We start from the raw sequence: 21,170 nt of genomic DNA, 5'->3' as shown, positions 1-21,170 counted from the left end.
CGGGCGAGGCCGCTGCCCCGCGGCGGGCCGGCGCACGGAGGCTTCGTCAATGGAAGTATGTTACCAGCTGCCCGTGCTGCCGCTGGACAGGCCGGTGCCGCAGCACGTCCTCAGCCGCAGAGGGGCCATCAGCTTCAGCTCCAGCTCCGCGCTCTTCGGCTGCCCCAACCCCCGGCAGCTCTCGCAGGTAGGCACTGCCGCTGGGCCCGCCGCCCTTGTCCGCCTGCCCCCGAATGCCGGCGCGGTGGCGAGAAAAATGCAGCATTTAATATTTTTGTGACTAGTTATTACCGGGGTTATCTGTTTAGCATCGCTTGCGATGCGAGCGGTGAGCTGCATGGGGTTTATTTCTACAGCCAGTGGGTTATTTTTTTCTCCTGTAATTTTTAAGCTAGGACTGCTTTTTAGCTCTTTTATGAGCTTGGGCTTTCTTTGAAGGGTAGGGTCCAGATTTCCTATGGGGTTGCCAAAAGCTGCAGCGACTTTACTGAAATGGTGAACATGCACTGCAGTGTTTTATTTGGGATGCTCTGCTTTTTCTCCCTCCAACTATTGAGGCTTGGCAATTTGTCTAGAAGGAGACAAAGATCCTTGGCTTTTTCGTTTCCACGGTATTGCTCCCGGCCCATATTACATCAGTCACAATGTGAATTGTACTGTATTTTGTTTCATCTGATCGTGTTGGAAATACTGTTGAAAAGGTCATTATAACTCTCAAGACAAAAGGCAGGTTTTTCTTGTGAACACTGCCCTAAATTTCTGGATGTGCGTTAGTATGGTTTCCCAGCACCCAGTGATAAAATTATGTTCTGGCGGAAGTCACTGGAGAAAATCTGGAATTATGGTGGAAAACATATGTTTTGGTGGAGTCAGCCCGTTTGGCTTCGAGGGATTTCCTATGTCGAGATTGAAAGGTCTGTTTAAGTGCTGTGAAGTATGTTGTCCTTACAAAAGATATTGTCTTTGCATGTGTCATGGTAGTTTTTTGTTCTGTACGTTTTTGGTCCATCTTACTAAGTTATTCTACTTTTTTTTTTTTTTAAATGACTTGCTGTGCTGCACATACGTCTTTGTCGAAAGTACAGAGCTGCCAGTCGCTTTTGGCTTCTTCCCCTGTTTCATAGCAGTGGAGCTCTGTGTGTGAGCATTAGGCACATGTATGTTTGGACAGGAAAAATCAGCAAAATCCTGTGTTAATGACAAGAAACTCGAATGCATGTGGAAATAATTATTAGCAAGCAGATGAAGATGAACATATGTTGACAATGCTTCCTTCCCTGATATAAATGTAATAATTGACAAAAAACTTTGGTTTTATGGCAAATTAATTTTCCATGGCAAATTTAATTTTGGAGCAACCGGGTTAGGATCTTTTCCATTTGTACTGCTTGTTCTGAGCTGTACTTGGTGATGGTGGCTTTTCCATATGAATAAGTTGTCTTGAAAGCCCAACCTAATATAGCACACTTCGTTCTGTGGAGCTGAGAGAAGAGTCTCCCTCGTTTGAAGCATTTGTGGTTTTCTAAAAAGGAATAGGCAAAATGGTCAAGGTGATATACATTGTATTCCTTTCTGTATGGTCTCCAGAACAGGTGATGCTTGAAGTGTATACAAGCTTACCAAATTACATCTGATATTGACATTTCTAGTGCTTTTTCTCTTAACTTTCAAGCTTCTCAATGGATTCTTTCTTTTCTGGCCGGTATGCTGCAGGTATATTAGTGAGCTCAAAGAAGAGGTGATTGAATAACTTGACAAAAAAGGGAAACTATGTGTGCTTAACCAAGTAGTATTTTGTCTGCATAAACCAACAGGTAACCAGGTTTATGCATTAATAATAAAGAATTAGGATATTTAAGCGAGGAAGCCTTTGCTGTTGTCCAACATCTGATTATCTTTACCTTTTTTTCCTCTTTCCCTGAAGTCTCCAGCAAACAATAGGATATGAATAGGTGTACCAGACCTGCAATCACAGGTTGGTGTAAATGATGGACTAAGAAGCATCACTAGTGAGATTAGTGATTCTGTGTAACTTGTGAATGTAGCTTCACCTTACAAGTCTTTTGTAAGACATTCCAGTTTCATGTCCAAAGAGTGCTGAACCCTTAGCAGTTTGTAATTTTCAGTCTTCTGCTCCAGCTAGCTTTGAACAATAGGAGTAACACTAGAAATATGCACCCAAGGAGCTGGTATGTACAGCCAGCATTTTACAACTAACAGGCAGTTAGGAGATTTTCTTGAAAATTGTTATGCCTTGAAAATTGCATTCCCACTTACAGATTAAAAGTCACTTGACATGACTGAGTCATAAGATGTTTTAGGCTTATCCTTCCAGCAAGAAGGTATTTTACATAGGAAACATACATGAGATAAATGCACACTACATTAGACATAGCATTTAACTGGACAGTCCTAAGCAGGCAAATATATATCTCTTAATTTATTAAGTAGCATTTCAGTTTTGTTGAAGTTTCTCTGTGTGGGTTCAAAATGTTTTCAAAATTGAAAATGTATGTTGCTTTTTTAAAGCTTAAATAAAGTGGTGCTGAAAATGACCTCGAGGATTCTGATCTACTCCTCTCAGCCCCAGGAAGGATAAATTGTACTTACAGCATTATTGGCAGATGTTTGTCTAATCTGTTTACTTAATCTATTTTTTAAGATATAGTCTTATGAGATGCAGTGAGTTGACATAACTCATTACTGCTGAAGGTTAAAAGCCCTGATATTGGGCATGTGTTATTACTGCTTCCTTTATGCCATCTCTGATGCTTGTCAGGTGTTTGCTCATTCAGTTCACTAAAACAGCAGAAAACTAACACAAGCAGGAAACTTGGTAGCTTCCTGCCATCACTTTGAATAAAACAGGCTTATTGAAGTCTGTCAGAAGTGATTTAAAGGAAAAGATGGTACCACTAGGCTTTTGAAAGTCATAAAAGCTTTAAATAATAGAAATTACTCAATCTCACTAGTCAACTGTTCTTAATAGTGCTTAAGTGTTCCTGTCATAAAACAATTCTTTCTTAATACCTGAAGTCGTCCTTGTGGTGATTTGCACCTTTTACTTTAAGCAGTAAATGCAGAGAAAGGCTTATTCCTTTTTCCTTGTTGTTTTCTTTTATGTGTGAATTATTTCTTCATACTACTATTAAGTCTTAATTTTTGTCAGTTTCAGAGTCTTTACAATAAAAATAATAAAGGTAACATCTAGAGGTTATTTGTGATATTTATTGTTTAAGTCCAGTCAAGTGAAAAGCTACTGTTGTACAGGTATATACAAATGTTTCAGTTAATAATCATCTTTAAATATGAAATAATTTTAAGAGCGAGTGTTAAAAGCTGTTTTTAAGGGCATTTGAATGTGTAAGTGTTGAAATTACCAGGACATTTCACATTGATGAGATTTGAATTTAGGTTCACTGTGAGATCAGGTGGATGTTAACTGGTGCCTTGGATCATTCATTCAGGGTGTTCATTCCATATATTACGAAATTATGTTTTTCAAATTAAAGCTGAGCTTTCAGAGAACAATTTTTGATTTATTGCCTCATCTAGTTTTTAACTTGGGTTGTTAATAGCAGTAAAAAAGTTTTTAGAATTGTACTTACTTAGTGTGAAAATTCTTAGTCTGCATTTTTATGAATAAGGGTTTTTAATGAAAACCACTTCACAAATGTAGCTGCAAGCTACTTTTAGATTGTCCTGCATTGCACTCCCCCTCCCCCCACATGTTGAATTGACATAAACATATCACAAATGAGTAAGAAAACTTTGGCCTAACCTGCTATTTTTGACTCATTTCCATCTCTCTGCTTTGTAACTGGTTCTGCAGTCTCTTCAGTTCCTCCAAAAATGGCATCAATGGTATCTAGTAGCAGTGTCTGAATAGAAGTAAAGATCAAGCTTTAGCCTTTCTGTCTTTAAATGATTGAAACTGATGATGCTAAAGAAAGATGTCTCCTAATGATGAAACTGCATGAAGAGGGAATGGAACAAATAACAGAAGACTCCGTTTGTATCTCAGAAACTTGGGCACCGTCTCCACCGAGTACCGCTGTGTAGCGGGCTGTACCACGTCCTGCTGCCTGGCGTTCAGCAGCCCGCTCCAGGGCCCTTCCTCACTGCATCTCCATTTCATGCATGTAAGCAGTGTAGTGTCAGGCTTGGTGACTCTCATACCTGGACAAGGGATTGTAGATCACGCGTATGGAATCCTAGATTTGACTCGGAGGATGTAGTGGGGGAAAAAGTCGCTAAGAGCAACTGGAAATATACCTTCAGTGTAAGGTGTATCCTTCCTCTTTCCTGGCATTAACAAAGTGCTTAGGCCACCTTTTTTGTGTATTTTTTCTTGTCACTGTCACCTGATGTGATTCAAACATGTTTCGCTCTGCACATAGCATGGTAAGTTAAAAGATGCAGTTGAGAGGTGCATTTATATGGTCTGGATATAGACATTGGTTTTTAATCCCATGGTTGCACCTTTTTGCTGAGAGAAGTGTTGGCATGACCTATTTTTCCCTTGCAGCTGTTCATTTCTACTCCTGCATCTCCCTCTTAGTTGTGTCAACTTCTTTTTTCCTTTTTTTTCTTTTCTTTTTTTTGTGATCAGGTTATTTTTCAGCCTTGTCTGACTCATAGTACAGTTTCATAAATGACTGTGACTGTTAGTAAGGAGGAAGCAGCACACCGCAATGCTAGACTAGGAGTAACGAGCAGTGGAGCAGCACAAGGAATGCCTTACATTGGCCCTACTACTGAATGTGGAACCTTGCCCTAAACCCCTTTCTTTTCTCATCCACCATTTTTCATAATTTTTCTTCTATACCTTTCTAATCCTCTTCATCAGTGCTTCTCAATTGCTGGCTCTTTCATTAGATTTCTCCTGCCATTTCCCATATCTCTGCTGCATGAATAATTAATGAGTTAAAATAATGAAATAATTTTCATGTTGTGATTCCTAGCCTCTGGAATTAATTCTGTGTTGCTGCTCTGCTTGCCATTCCCTTCATCTTGTATTTATTGTGTCTGGTTGCTGAGATTGCATCTATTCATATGAGAGGGAGAGACTGACGCTGACTCTACGCAGAGCACAGACAAGTTCTGATTGAGGCTTTCACACACTGCAGTAATTTTATGTGGCAGTGCACTTTTAAAATGCCCTGAGTTTTATGACCAATTACCTTTTTCATATGTTCTAGTGTAAAGCAACATTGGTACTTCTTTCAGCAAAAAGGTCATAGCAGCTTCTTTCATGGCCTATAATTGTCTGTGTAAGATCTAAACAGAATAATAGTTTAAAGTTCCCATTACTTAGATTGTCTTAAATCACCAGAAGTCAATTCTTCTTTGTCCAGATTGTGTAATAGTATGTTTTGTGCTTTGTATGAACCTCAATTTCTAGATGCTATATTTAAAGAGAGATTGATTTGAAAAGAGAGATTATAGCTATGTTCCCAAGATGGGAAATACTGAATTTTAACCATAAAACAATTTTACAAGAAGTCAGCATTAGTATATGAATATTCAATATTCTATATGAACTAATTATGTAGTAATAGCAGGCAAATACAGGTTGTTGGAATTCAGAGTGTTTTCTGTGGGATGTCTGTTTCAGCAGCTTTCCTGAAAAAAACCCCTTTTTGCTAGGTAAGTGTGTTTTTCTAGGTTGCTTGAGAAAAGCAACAGAGTCCAAACTCAGTTAATTCTGAGTCAATAAGCTCAGTTTTGAGTTAATAACATATCATAAAATAATGTAATTTTTTAGACATGTTTGTTGTGCAGTTTTGGTGTGTCAAAAACAATGCTGAGGACATCTGCATTGCGAACCTTTTTTTCTTTGGTTCTTCTATTTTTGAAAAGCCTACAGTGGAAAAATTGCTGGTAATAGAATGGTGATTTGTTAGAACAGTTCTCTATCATGTCAATGACCATTGGCTTCTTGTTTTCTTGTGTTTCCCTCATCACTTGGTATCTGCAACTTTTCACTAGTTTTCTGCTAAAATTGTAGATTTCTGCACTAGCTCAGTAATTTTCTTGCATTGAATATCTCAGATTAATGATTGCATTTCCAAGTTATGCCAGGTTATGGCTCATATATATGAAACACCTTTTGGATTGGAGTAAACCTGTTGTATTTGCTTTTGTTCACTGCACCTGCATGGGAATAATAAGTAATTTGGCAGCTCAAGTTTTTTTGTTTTTTTTCCCAGAAATGTGGAACCAGAGTAGCTTAGTTGTTCTTTGCTGTGTAAATATTTGTTAACATGTGTCAGTATTTTCCTCATGTGAATTTATACAGTTGTATGTCTAAGATACAAATTCATGTATCATGTAGTTGAAGGAACGTAGTGTGTTCTGTTAGAATGTCTTTTCTTTGAAATGAAGTTGTGTAGATGGACGTGCTAAAAATTAGGATCTTAATCTCGGTAGTCATATTACATAAAGCATTTAGTGTAAATCATGATTTGTGTGCATTCACAGCTGAATGAAATGTTCAGTTCTTCTTGAAAAAAGTCTTTTATATAAGCAAGCACAAATACATGGTGTGGGCATGCACATGCATGTAGGGTCTCACAAGAAGCGTGTGTCTGGGACCAGGAATTGAACACAGACTTCTCAAGTTCTAGTTCAGAGTTATGCACAAAATCCTCACTGGAATCCTTGAAAGAGTTTGAGTTTTATCAGATTTGAATTTTTCTTCAGTTTGTTCTGATTATGTCATTAACAAGTAACTGCAGTGTAAATAACCACCCTGTGTAATCCAACAAGGCAGCCTGCCAAAGAAAAAAATGTCTTAATATAAAAATGCAGTTATGGGAAACTAGATTTAGGGGTTAGTTGGAGTGTTGTTTATTTGTATGCGTGCATCCTGGCTGTATTGTAAGGAATTTGTAGCCAAATATTTTGTTTTCTTTCTAGTTGAAAATAAATTTGTGGCTGTTATCTTGCCTTCCCTGCCCTCCTCCCTTCCATACCCTGAGAATTTTTAACTTCTCTTACAGCAGCCTGACTCCTGTTTTCCTCCCACTTCCTCCCTCTTTGTACACCTTTGATATGGCAATCTGATTTATTATCTTCCTGACCACACTCCCACAATAATTATAATTAGAGATTCCTGGAGTCTGCTTTTTATCACAAGGTAGAGGGTGAATTCTTTTCTCAGCTCTTAGCTGGAGTTGTGAAGGAGCCAAGGTTTGCAGCAGGCCTTCCTCCTCTGCCTGTGTGAGCTTCAGAAAGAGTATGCATCAATAAAAATAATAAAGAAAGGTCTGTATTAGTAGAATATTTTACTATTTCTTCCTCTCGTATCTGCCAGATGAGATATGTAGAAAGAAAGACACTGTTTCCTTTACCAGTCATAGGGATTTTTTTCCTGTTTCTCCCCCCATGACAGACGTAGCTGGAGGCTACTCTGAGTAATAAAACTGAATATTTAATACGTGTGAAATACAGCCTGTTGCCCCATTTAGGGCAAGGGGTCAATTCTGTCCCACGGAGTAAAGAAAACCAAAGGAAAATATACAGAAACCTATTCCAAGGCTGTGAAGGAAAAAACTTACAATAGGAATTTTGAGATTTCAGTGGGTGGATCAGCCTTGGAACAGAAAGGATTTAGAAACTTTGCATGAAATTTCTGTCTGATGTAATGGTTCTTAGTTGTCTTGAGAATGAAAGTACATGCGGTGTTGGGATGATGGCAGGCAAGTAATTTCCTGAGGGACTCAGTTATATCTAGATCAGAAAAAGTTAACACTCTCACAAAAAATACTTCGAATAGAATAGTCTGGTAGTGGAGGAACTGTAGCTGTCATGGCAGGAATGGCACTGGCCCGTGTTACCTCTTTCTTTGTGTTTGTAGCTAATACGCCACATATGTTGATGCTGCAGTTGATCACATGCAGAGGAGGAGGTTTCATGTTTAGTCAGGCATGAACTTGCACTTCCATTTTCTTAAACTTTCCGGTAAGGTTCATGTGCCACAGTAATCTCTTGAAATGTGTATGTGTGGCAGGGGTGTGTGTCTTATCAGTAGTGCCTTGTCTTCTCTTTTGTAATCGTAAAGTCCTGTAACCAGTTTTCAAACTTAAATTTCCTTGATTATTACCTGTGGAATTTTAGACTTCAGCTGCAATAATTGAGCTTTTTCAGGTATTGAGCAAAAAAAAAAAAAAAAAAAAAAAAAAAAAAAGATATGTTTTTTATAGCTGCAAGCATAGTATGAAACTGCTAAATAATGAATGTCTATGCATGGATGGTAAAGGTCAGGTATTTTGATGCCCTTGTTGATGATGAGATCTGGACTGTACATTTGTTATGGACTTCTGCCATTGTTCTGTTTCTTCTGTTGTGAAGTTTGAGCTACATTTAATTTAACATGGTGATAACAGGAATTTCTGCACTTTCCAATTCATTTAAACAATATATTTAATAAGCTTGTCCTAACTTATTTTCATTTGGACAAAATAAACTGATTATATTTTTGTCCAATATTTAGCTCACAAATTGGCAGATAAAATGATAAACCTTTATTGCATGAATTAAAACCAAAAAATAATCTTGTGTTTTTATCCTTGAGAAGCTCATAATGTCCCAAATGCTAAAAACATTTGTTGTCCCCTCAGTAGTTTTTCCTTCTCCTTTCAGAAAGGATAATGGTTGTCCTCTGCATCTAGTCCTGCTTATGTCTTTGTCACTTCAGATTACTGCAGGAGACCTACCATAAGTGAAGACTAGAAATCAAACCTAGCAAGTTGCAGGTACTAAATTCCTGAAGTTTTGTGTTGGGCTTGTAGTTTGTGATCTGTATTGACTTTCGGGTTCTTTTAAGGAGGAGAAAGGCTTCGTCTCCATAAGGGTGTTGAATGGTTGAAGCTATGGTTACCTTGTGTTTTTCCTTTTCCTTGTGATATTATTATGCTATTTTTACCATGCCCTTCCATCTTAAGTTCAGCCCTAAAGGGATGGTTTTTTTGCTTGTTTTAGTTAAAGGCCTTTGGTTAAAATTCTTCACCTATCACCTTTTGATACAATAGACTGTGAGTGAAATAATCAGCTGTGCACTACAGGGCTAATCCATTTTCATGAGCTTTTTGGGAAGGATGATTTGAGAGGGTTAGACAAGGAGATATTCATGATTGGCTGAATAAATAGGAAAGACAATTAAGACTAATGAAATTTAAGACATATCTCATCATTCTTATTATTGTTGTATTTTATGAGAGCATGGGAAAGAAGCTACATGCTGAAAAACATGATTGTGTTGGTAGCAATTTGTGAGTCAGGAGTTCAAATTTTTCTCTTATGCTGAGCATGGGTGACAAAGGGTCCTGTTAAGGTGGGAGAAGAGAAAGGTCAGTAAGGCTAAAAAATGTATCTTTTCTCGGTGTAATAATACATGTTACAGAAGGTTTTTGTTTCTGACACTCCTGAAATTAAGATTGTTAAAGTTAAGTACAATGATTTTTGTGTTTAATGTGTTATGAGAAAGAGAAGGGCAGTTTTTTTAATTCTGCCTTAACACGTTGTAATTCTGTGCTTGGTGTTTGGAGAGGCTTTGTGGTTGATGATTATTGTTGACAGGAGCCATAGCTTTTATTACTAATATTATTTTAAATGGAAATTCTTTTTCAGGTATGAGTTTTATTTAATGTCTGCAGTCATAGTTCCAAGGTGCTTTTGGTGTTAAATGTAAGCAGTATTGCTTGCGCAGTAATTTTAGCTGCCTATCTTTACTCCTGCTTTAGTGCTGACAGTTGCACTCCACTGACCCTGTGGAAAGCTGGTTTGCTGAGCTGCAGCAGCAGCAGAAAGCCCTTTAATTTTTGTAGCAGTAATTTTCTGCTCATTTGTCTCTCCCTGGTTTTCTTGCAGGATCTGAGGAGTGTTGGCGCACAGAAAGGAGCAGGGATACGCAGGCAGAGGCCACCCAGCGTGTGTGGCAACACTGACTCAAGTTGTTTCCATTGCAGTTGGAGGAATGTCCAGAACAGCTGAACTGTGTGGAATTGTTTCACTTTTCTTGGCAAACAAGAGTGGGCTGATTAATTCTGTGGTGTTATTCAAATTAAGTAATGCGCTGTATTCAGGTATTTAGTATTTCCAAAGAAGCGTTGTGCACCCTGTGTCTTTTATATATTTGTATTATTGTATATTATTATTCACACGGCTTCAAAATCTGTAATTTCATCTTTATTAGGTGAGTCCGTGGTTCTGTATGTCTCAGGTATTAGACTTGACAGAACATTTTAAAAGGACTCGATATAACTTTTGAGGAAATGCTTAATTAGGTACATTAAGTCAATGTAAAACATCCAATTTCAAAATTTGGGTTATTTGACTTCAAAATATGAAAATTTTTGCTTTTCTTGTATGTATGAGTAGTGATTTAGAAATAATGCACAAATGAAAGGTTGTTTTCCGGTGAAACTGAAAGTGTCTTTCCTCTCTGCTTGTTTTTAATGAAAAGTAGCTATGTTTGCTGCAGTTTATAAATGAAGCGTGTGAGAACATGAGGCTCAATCCTGTCATTTGTCTTTGGAGAATTGTTTAGCATACTTAAAAGGCTTGCTAGTGTGTATTTGTATGTGGGAGTGAGTGTGTGTATGTATATAAATATACACATATGAAAATAAATATATAGATATATATGAAAATGTGGTAACTGTATAAGGATATGGTGAGTGCTGCGTAGATTCAGAAAAAACGGTATTTGTTGCAGCATTTGCTTCCATGTTGTCCTGTCTCCATCTAGTCACAAGAAAATGTGGTAACTGTATAAGGATATGGTGAGTGCTGTGTAGATTCAGAAAAGTGTAAAAAACAGTATTTGTTGCAGCATTTGCTTCCGTGTTGTCCTGTCTCCATCAAGTCACGAGACAAAATAATATCCTAAAGCTAACAATTTTGGTAATATTTGTTGCTCTCAGTTGATCTTTCTAAGTAAGAAATTTTTACTTATTAGATTGCTAGCCTTTATCATTTATAGTAATGTTTTAGAAGCTTTTGGTCAGAATGGCACATTAGTTTTACAGTTGGGAGTGTTTTGTTTCAGGATGATGTCAGGTAACTGTTGGGATTCTTCTTCTTAGTCCTTTTGGTTTTCCTGTTTCCATGTTACATGTAGTTAGATATCTCCTTCAAACTTTGTAGAGCTTGCCCTGAAGCATGTCTTAGGCCAAGGACAGTCACCATAATAGCTGTTCTTTATGTTACTGAGTTGCCAAGTCAAACAAATCTGGATTGACTGTGTACATGTGTGCACAGTTGTTCAGCCATCCATTTCTGCTGGAAATTTAGTAGAGAACACAGTATGCTGATTATGTTGATTGGCAGAATTATTTTGAATCGTGTCCTGAAGTGCATTCAGTCCTGTGGAGGTATTTGCGTGTGGGTTCATTAGGGGCCTGTGGGGAACTCAACCCCTGGCCTAGGAGCAGTGCCTTGAGCAAGTTGGGATGCCACATGCCGCCTGCCCAGAGTAGCACCAGGAGAGCATTCCTGGGAACTGTCATCATACAGGAGATAAAATAGGCCATACTGCTGATACCTTTGCTGGATCCTGATGGAGGAGAAGAAGCTGCAGCAGTAAACGTATTGGCTTCTATTTCGTGCATGCTGGCATTTGAGAAGAGAATAGATCAGTAGCAGATGATGGCTCTGCAGGTGAAGTAAAACTTGAGGATGGAAAAGGTGATGTGCACGGTTGTCCTCTCTTAGTAACTCTTTGTCTTTGCTGTAGAAGATACCTCATGAAGGTTCTGCCTGAAATCTCCTTTGTGGTACTTGGGAGAGCAAAGACTGAGGGTTGACAAGGGACATTATGAGAGATGTGCCACCAGTGCTTTTGGGGTTTGTTCCTCTTAGGAGAAGGTGAAGATCAGATAGTTGTGTGACGTGCGTGATAGCAGAATATTACCCCTGCATGAGATGGTTGTGAAAACAGTGTGGTTTTGTTGAATGCACACATTGATCTGCATTTGTTTCATCTGTGGTATCTCCTCCCCACTCTGCTACCTGCTTTGTAGCATTGCTTTCTTCTTGTTCCTACATGGTGGCTTAAGCCCAGATACAGCCTCTCAAAAACCTTCTATGAAAGTTTTAGGTGTGTTTATGAGGCCTGGTGCTTCACTTCATTCTAAAAATGCCAGTGGAAATGTTTGGTAAATAAAAACGATGGACCTGTAGTGAAAGTATATATTATTTGTTAGAGTAATATGTAAAAAGGTTTTAAGCAGGTTTCTGCTCTTTAGGGCTTCCACTGATCAGTGCTTTGGGAAACAGGAGGAAGTGGCTCTTGTCATTAAGAGAGAGGTGTGAGCTTTTAAATCTTCCATGGACACTTAGGTGTGTGTGTGTTGTCATTGTAATGGTGTTGTATGCTTTCATCCCTGCTTCTTGTGACCCGATATTCTCTGTGTGTGGATATGGGCTGTGCCACTAATTCTCTGCAGGGAATGAAAAAAAAAGATTGTGTGCAAAGTATGGCAGCGCCTACACAATAGAGGCCTCCAGTGAGGCAGTAGTTGCTGAGTTACAGTTTCCAACATTGAGCTTGCTTCTCAGTTGCTTCTTCAGTGCCTCTGTATTAGTTTTTTCATCTGTGTCGAAACCATACAGTAGCCTCTAGCACTTCCAGGGCACTCTGACAGATTTTACTCTTCTGTTCCGGTTGTTTAAGCCTGTCGTGGGTCCTCACAAGGATGTGAACAGCTTCACATGTGTCTAGTCCATGGTGTTTTCTCATAGGTGCCGTTATTATCTCTGCCTCCGCTTTGGGCCCCCTGTGCTGCTGCCTTGTCTCGAATTCCAGCCGATCCAGGACTGCTGACTGCACGCAGCTGGGATAAAGGGGCCGTATTTGAGGTGTGCCTAGCACATAATTCACCAGCAGCTTCAACAGTCCTGCTTCTGGATGGCAGGCTGACTTTGGGTGGGTGCAGGTGTGGGAACTGTACTCTAACTATGTCCTGGGGTGACAGGATCTTTCAGAGTGTGGTTGTTAAAGTGCTTGGTAATTTGGGAAGAGGGGTAGTTTTTACTTAGGGTTGAAGTGACTTGAAAAAGCAGGGGCACAGGGAAAGAGAGAGAATCCTGGTTTTGGAAGTGGGCCTCATTCTAATAAAAGTTCAGATGGAGACGTTCTCTACAGTTTCTGTTTTCTGTATGTTTTTCTAAAACCATACTCTTCTTTTGCTGTCTCAGCATCGAAATCAACTAGTAGGGAGTACAGAAGCCTGAAACAGCCTACAAAGGGAGACTGTGGAAATGTGATTTTGTCCTTAGTCCACACATTAGCGATTGGAAAGGGTTTGGTAAAAGCACCAGAGCAATGATATCCAGAGGAAGCTTCTGATATGGGTTAATTAGACCTATAACAAACTGAAATAATTCTAAGTCAAGTTTCATCCTTGACCTGGCAAAATTTGATTATATGCAAAAAGGGAAATAATATCACATCCTGTCATTGCAGTACTTTCTCGATACCTTCTTTTTTTCATATATATTCAATCCCAGGCATCCTGCAGGTTTTCACTGTTTTATGAGTCTGTGGCCCTACATTTTCTTTTTCAGGAAAATGAAACATTTTAGTGAAAATTCCTTGGTGCATTCAAGAATGTAATGTTTGGGTTAAACAAAGATGGGAGATTTGCAGTTTGCTAGGCAGATTGAATGTTTGTGTAGTTAAAATAGATAATTATTAAAATAGATAATTAGTGAAGTGATTGTGGTTTTTAGTTTTCTAGTGTGCAGGTCTAAACCTTATGTATCTAAATATTTTTTTTTAAAGTTTGCATTTCTGAACTAGCTAGTTATACTTACTTGGCTAAAATGTGCATGGGTTGTCTGCATTTTAAATCTTTCTCAGTACTGTTCTGAAAAATAATGGTGCAGTAAAATTACAAGTCAAAGTACTGTTAAACCTCTGCTCTACAGCTGAGAAATAAAGATTGTAGGTGAGGTAAGTGATTTAGTTTCCTCTGCCCTAAAAGCAGTGACCACTCATGTCCTGTGTGATGTGGTTGAAAGGCACTGCTGAAGTGTCCATCGCCTTCAGCATCTCTGTTCCAGCCTCAGCTACACAAACACACAGAAGTGCATCCTTTCACTTAGATGTTTTTGGAATCTCTCCTCTTTTGTAAGTTCCCTTTCCTTGTCTTAATGGCCCTCCTGTACACTGTTTTGTCTACCATAGAAAATGGCAGTTCTTCGCCTATACTTTTGAGGGGGAGAGAGACTCATGCTTAGGGAAGAAGAGTCTGGTTAGTCTGTAATCCTTCATGCTGCTGTTTGAAATGGAAAAGGGTTGAGAATGAAGGCAAATACTCTGGGCTCTGAGCATGTAAACGGGGGGCCCAGAACCAGTAATACAGAATTACTGGTGCAGATCTACAATAGACATTAGTGCTGGCCTCTTTAGTGTTGCTTTCACTTTTAACTGCAGTGCTTTGCTTTTTCACTGAATGAAATTAATATGTTTAGGCTTATTTGTGAAAAATTGCTCTGTTAGATAAGGACATGTCTTTGATGATAGCTTTTTTATGCTGTATCTCCAAGACTTATTAAGCTTCCAGCAGCAATCATGGGTTATTCTGATTACTGGGACTGTTTTTTGCTATGGAGAGCAACATGGTGTCTTCTTTTTCTGTTTTAGACTAGAAAGCATCTCTGATTTTAAAACAAATGTTTTCTTAGTAATTCACAGACATTAAAATACTCTTGGCATGATAAGCAACTGCATTTATCTTTCATGCATGTTCACCTTCCTGAGTATATTTCAAGTATTTAAGTATCAAATTATTATTTGACTTGTTAGTAATCATTTTGAGGAAAGGATTGCCAAGCTGCTTGTTTTTAAGGTTCTCAAGCAGTGTTTGAATGAAACTAGCTAGTGGACAGATGTGTAAGGTCTGTGCTTGGTAATGCTGAGTCTTCATCATGTGTGTGAAAACTCCAGTAATCTGTCCTCCTTACTCACAATATGAAGCACATAAATTTAGTATCTCCTACTTTCTTGTCTAAGAATGTTGGTTTGTCTTTTTTTAACTTCCCAACTTCAACTAGAATTCTTCAAGCAAACGTGGTATTTAGAAGTGTGAGTTGTACTTTTTGATATTAAAAACACTGAGGTAAAATATTTCAACTGCAGTGCGAAGGAGAAAAAACCCTGGATGTGTCAAACTAGTAGGAAGGCCAGGCAAAAGGCATAGCTGAGTGTGTAATTTAAAAGGAAAAAAAATACAGATGGGGAAGAGGATTTTCATGGATAGATGTTTCACGTACTTGAGAGAGGAGTTTCTGTGTAGTGGTGTTGAAGAACTATGCATTCTTTGCTCTTGTCCTTCGATTCATTGTAAGGGTACAAAGGTGGCCCAAGTGCAGCCCTCTGGCTTCTGTTGGCAGTGGTAAAGGGACAGGTGAGGTTATTAATTCATTCTCTCTGTCAGACACACACTTCAACAAGAAATAAAGGCATTAAAACATGGTATATGAGGATGGACAAGTTTTGGAATTAAGGAATATTGGAATTTAGAATTTTCAGGATTGCTACTTTAAGTTGTCCTACAATCATGGATCAAACTATGGCAAAAAGGTGCCTTCTTAAAGATGATTAAGGAGTTTTAGGGATTCCAAGAACAGCTCTTGAGGCTATGGGGCACAAATTAATTCTAATTAGCCCATGGTGGAATGTGTCATTGAGGTTTTTAAAACCTGTTCTATATGGTGGATACCCCAGCATGTTTTTTGAGATGCTTCACCATGTTAAAATCCACACAACACCACCTGGAGGGTTCTTCTTTAAATTGCCAGTCTGCTTTGTGATGTGTATCTTCAAATCCAGCTGACAACTCAAAGCTCTGAACATCTGCAGTGACCACATTACATAAATGTGCTGGCACGGCTGTCGGTTCCTCCCACGCATTCAAATGAAGCTGGTATGGATGTACTGTATCTTTTTAATCAGCTTTGTCCAGCCATCTAGGTGATTTGTCTTTGGAAATGATGTCAGTTACTTAAGAATTTGTGGTACCTCATGTATAGGCAAGGAAAGTGTGGTTGTAAGAAATTGAGCAGGAAGAACGAAAGCTGAATAACTGATGATTAATGTCCTTTCTGGCAGATGAGACCTCCATGATGTTTTTAGTATTGTGTCTCTTTCTGAAAACTGTTTTCAGGGTATGCAGGTAAGTGGAAAAAAAAAAAGCCTTTTCTGAAGTGAACTTCTAGACTGGTGGTTTTGGGTGGTATTTGTTGTTTGGAGAAGTAACTGATTTTATGGGTAAGTACTATCTCTGTTGGTGTTGTCTGGAATATAAGTATGCCCATGCAGAGAAAGTGTACAGAGCAGTGTTCCAGAAATTGTATCTGGGCTGACAAATGTAACAACTCCAGTTGCAACTTGAATATTTTTTTTTACTAAGAGTTTCGAAGGTCGCATAAACTAGTTGAAACTTTCCTTAGAAGTTAACCCTTATACCTGTTACATAATATGATGAATTAATTATATTTGCAGATGAGAATGATTTAAATAATTTTATTTAAAAAATGCCTTTGGCATCGTGGCAAATAAAAATTATTTTTGTATCCCGTTGCTTTCATTCAAATACAATAGGTGAAGCATAATTGCAGCTATTGGAATTTACTTTTTTTTATTCCTAGGCTTTTATTCGTAGTAGTGAAGGTCATAGTTTTTATCCAGTCCCTCATTTTTTAGCTTTTATTTCAAGCTTGCATGTTTTCAGTAACTTAATACTTCAGATAAAATTCTCAGTATTTCTGTAACAATTAACTTTTGTTAGTGTTTTTCTGTATCTGTGGAAAAAGTGGAAGTCCAATGCCTTTAAATTGCAAACATAGGTAGATCTGTCATAAAATCAATGGGTGATTATTATGTTTTCAAATTATGTTTTGTGCTTTTTAAAACAGGTTTTTATCTTAGCCATTCCATCATGACCAAGTACATTATTCCGATAGTATTTTGGCATGGGTCGGTGCTGTTCCTGAAGGCAGTCCCTTGACAGAAGATTTCCAAGAGACTTTGAGGATCTTCATTTCGGGGGTGGCTGGGGGATGGAAAGAGCCTTGCTAGTTAATGCCTGACTACATCTTTTCTGTATTGTAATGAAAGACTTTTTGTGGGTATTAATGCTGTCAGTTCCATCAGCACACAGAGTGTTCTTTTGCCAGCACAATGAAAAACCTAATGTAAAGTCATCACACACCTTCAGAATCTGGCAGCCTTGACGTCTTGGAGGCCTTCACTGTGTCATACGAGTTCAGCTGTGGGCTGTTGATTGTTGCAGAAATCTAGATAGGAGTGTGAGGGGGAAAAAAAAATTGATGTCCTACTTGAGTAGGGTTTTGTAGATTTAAATGGCAACTATATCAAGATACTGCAGGTAGTTTTATCAGTTTTGTTAAAGATTAAACTGTCTTTATAGGTACTGAATTATCATTTTGTATCAACACATGTAATGGCCATGTTACTTCAATGGTAATAATTACAGAAGTGATTTGCCTTTTAAGAAGTACCATAGTTCTTGGCTATTGGCAAAGCTCAAGATACAAGTCTGTATGATGCTTGGCATTATGCATTTTTTAGCTTTTTTTTCCTCTTGGTTTGGTGATTTGTTCATACTTTAGTGTTGAAAACTTTTTGGTAGCTTGCCTGTCAGTTTTGACCACAGATACAAAAAAAGTAGCCTAGAAAGCAGAATTACCTCCCTCCCAGTTGTTTGTCCATGTGTCCTCCAATTCACCCCATACGTTTTTCAGAAATGTGTGTTTGACAGCAAATATGCCAAGTTATTATTAGCAGGACTGTTGTCACTCTAAGGGACATCACTGGTATGACATTGATTTGGTCTGATGGAGTTTGACACCACCTGCATTTTGGAAAGAGAAGGTCTCTTTCTACATTGAGATCATGCATGTGCATATCAAGGAAATGAGTCACCTGGTATTTTCTGTTGGAGAGAGGAGCCTCCTGCACACATGTAGCAGGCTTTGACATGCACGGATTTAGCACATACGTGGAGGCAGTTCCCATAATCATAAGCTGAGAATCTGTTCTAGACTTTGTAGTATCAAATTATCTCAGTGCACAGAACTTGCTGATGTGCTCAGCATGATGCCAAGTTGCTCTCTGAAAGCTTTTCATATATCAGATTGATAAATATAGGAAAGTTGGAGAGTTACTTTTAAAAAACTTTGCCCAAAGAGTCTGCTTGTTGAGGGAGGCGAGAGTATTCCTGACTTCACGTCTGGTTCACTGTTGGTGTGGACTGTGAAGTGGAGCCCAGGTTTCTTTTGGGTTAAGCAGGTAGTGGTGATGCTTACCTCTGACCTGCAAGTAGGTAATTGTCATGAGCTAAAGAAAGGTCTGTGAATGTTGTCTTCCCCTTTCTTAGAATACATGTGCTGTTGACATTTGTAGATTTAGGAATTCAGTCACTTCTCCCAGCTTCTGTGAAGAGGTGAGTTACTCTTCTGGCTTTGTGGAATGCTTGCTCCTCACATTTCAGGAGTGGTTCTTGTGCCTCACTACAAGCTAGAGGTGGCTACCCCAGCTTTGACAATGATGCAAATCCGAATATGAAAATTCTATTTCTGTCTCAAAGATTTGTTCAGACCTCCATCACCTCTCATTTTTTTCTGTTGTAAGAGCAAAGAAAAATAAGTATGTTGGTGTTAAGCTTTCTCTCCTACTTTCAGTTTTTTATCCACAGCATAGCAAGGAGGCTTTCTGTTCATTGGATTTTTTTATGGTTTTACCCTTTATGTTTTAAATAATAAAACTACTGGCAATTATGGAAATCATCACCCTTTCAGTTTTAGAGGGAAATTATCAGAATGTGGCACATGGTTTATATGTAGTTGTTAGGAGAAAAAAATAGCAGAGTAATCCATCAGGGAGTTTGTCAGAATATATTATATGTACAAAATGTCTAGGAAAAATTAAAACAAAATAAATAAGTATGCTGTGATATTTGTTTAGAGAATAAAAGCTAAATTCCTCTTTCAAAGGGTTTGTGATGTAATTTAATATATAGAGAGGAAGGGTTTGGGTGTTGCTAAGCTACTTGCTCAATTTCACCTATAGAATTCCATTTCATATGGAGTGATTACCATGAAAATATAGTGAGATTTCCAGTAATCTCATCTGTCTCTAGAAGGTGGCTTATTGTCTCTTCATGTGGTTTTGTGGGGGATATTGTTGTGACCTTCATAACTTTGCATTCAAAGACGTTTTTTTTAGATTCTAGTTGTCTTTATTTTTTTTTCCTACGAAAAAAGGGAAAAGTATTCGCATAAAAAAGTACTGCTTGATGCAAACTAAAATTTATCCTGTGCATTTCACAGATGTACACTGCTTTTCAAACAATGTTTTTCTGTAATACAATAATAATAGTTACAATTCTGATTTCAGAGCTGTGTTTTTGTGGTCTTCCAACATTACTTGCAAAAAAATAATTTTTTTCCTCCAGTTCCTCATTTCAGGAGCGTTGCATTTGTATGAGCTTGTCCCACTCCTCCACAACATGTCTGGATTCAGAAAGAGGTGGAATAATACATATTGCCGTAGGACAAGTCATACTTCAGTGAAAGGCTGAAGGGTGTAGAGCTGAAGGGCAGCGAGCCTCCTGTACCACGTGCCCATGGTATGGGGGAGGCTGGATCCAGGAAAGGAGTTGAGCTTATTAGTCATACTTCTGCTTCTCCGATGTTGAGTGTTACATTGAAACTTGTTTCACAAAATTCAGGAATGAAAAGGAGATACAACAAGGTCCATGCACTGAGGTGCCGGTCAGTGCCAGCCCTGGCTGTTGTACCCCATGCAGCATTGCAATCTCTGAGTTCAAGGTGGGCTGGAAGTACTCTTGTACCACTAAAAAGCCATAAGCTGAGAATGAGAGGCATCAGTTTTTCAGATAAACTGTGCTATACCTGGGATTTTTAAGACATCAAGCAATTATTTTTATTAAAAAAGGAAACTTGAGCAGTGTTTAGTCTCATTTCAATTATTATAAAGGAGGAGGCTCTCGAGCACACTGCAGTGCTCTTGTGGCTAACCAGTTCAAAGCTTTGTACAGTGTTGAATTTTCAGGATCAAAGGCATTTTGGCATGAACTGTGCACTTGAAAACTTACTCTCATCATTAAGGACAGATTGCTTTATTGCTAATGCCCTGTCCACACCTAGCCCTGATTACTACACTACTTACAACCCTAGAAGGCATTGTGTGCATGGGGTAACAGCTTCAGACTACTTCTAAACCCAGAGTTTTAAAGATTTTTATTGAACTGCAGGGTCTGTAGATAATAGAAAAAGCCAATCCAGTGTTGAAAGTTCAGTTGTTCCTGGAAAGTGTATCTCAGGTCTAGAAGGATAAAAATGTATCAGTTTATGGAACTACCTTAATTTTTTTTTCTATTGTACTATTTTCCGTAAAACATTTGTACTCACTGGTTAAGAATGGTTGCTTTAAATTTTTGCATTTGGTTACAGCTTACATGCTGTGTGTATATTTGTCTATCTCTGTATAAAGATTTCTCTGTTGCTCAAGATACATTTAAAATGTGTTAATTTTTGAAACAGATTTTTTGTTTTCTATAATTAGAAATTATGAGTTATATATGTAGTTTATGTCTTAAAACACCAGAAGTGGTCTCTGAGATGATTGTAGAGTTTTTTTAATTTCTTTCTTAGGTTATGTGGGTAAAGTATGTTCTGACCAATAGCTTTGTAGTTTGGTTGTTGGTTTGTTTTTTTCTGGGTTTTTCTGGTTTGTTTGTTTTTGTGTGTCTTTTTCTTTTTTTGCTGTGGTTTTTAAAATTTTTTTTCCAATTGAAGTAAAACAGAAGAGTTATGAAATAAGTTTTCTTCCCTTATGGATTTAACTCTAAAGATAATCACAGCATTTGGGAAATACGCATTTCAATTGCCTCTGCAATCCATGTTAGCATCCTTACATGAATGCATTGTGAGATTTCAGTTTTTTTTAATGTTTTACAGGAAATCCCTGCCTCCTTTATTGCTAAAAATGTACTTGTTTTTGTTGTGAAAAGCATTTTAATCATACCTTGTGCTATTTTTTGTCTGTGAAGAATGAAGGATTGGATGTATTTAAAAGGCAGTTAAATGCCACTCTGGAGAAAAAGATACTTCCC

General features: G+C 38.1%; 1 protein-coding gene across 4 annotated transcripts in view; it reads left to right on the top strand.

The window, feature by feature from the left end:
* The first annotated feature begins 16 nt into the window (after positions 1-16).
* PDE7A (phosphodiesterase 7A) overlaps positions 17-21,170 on the top strand; it is a 76,079-nt gene continuing 54,925 nt past the window's right edge. For all 4 annotated transcript variants that reach the window (XM_041412585.1, XM_041412581.1, XM_041412583.1 and 1 more), the window contains exon 1: positions 17-187. In XM_041412585.1, the coding sequence (XP_041268519.1) occupies positions 50-187 (138 nt within the window). In that variant the 5' untranslated portion in view covers positions 17-49. The remainder of the gene's footprint in view (positions 188-21,170) is intronic.

The sequence above is a fragment of the Onychostruthus taczanowskii genome, unplaced genomic scaffold (assembly GCF_017590055.1).
Source record: "Onychostruthus taczanowskii isolate IOZ18803 unplaced genomic scaffold, ASM1759005v1 scaffold4, whole genome shotgun sequence".
NCBI classification, from domain to species: Eukaryota; Metazoa; Chordata; class Aves; order Passeriformes; family Passeridae; genus Onychostruthus; species Onychostruthus taczanowskii.
Note: the sequence above shows the minus strand (reverse complement) of the source record. Positions and strands in the feature narration are given on the sequence as shown.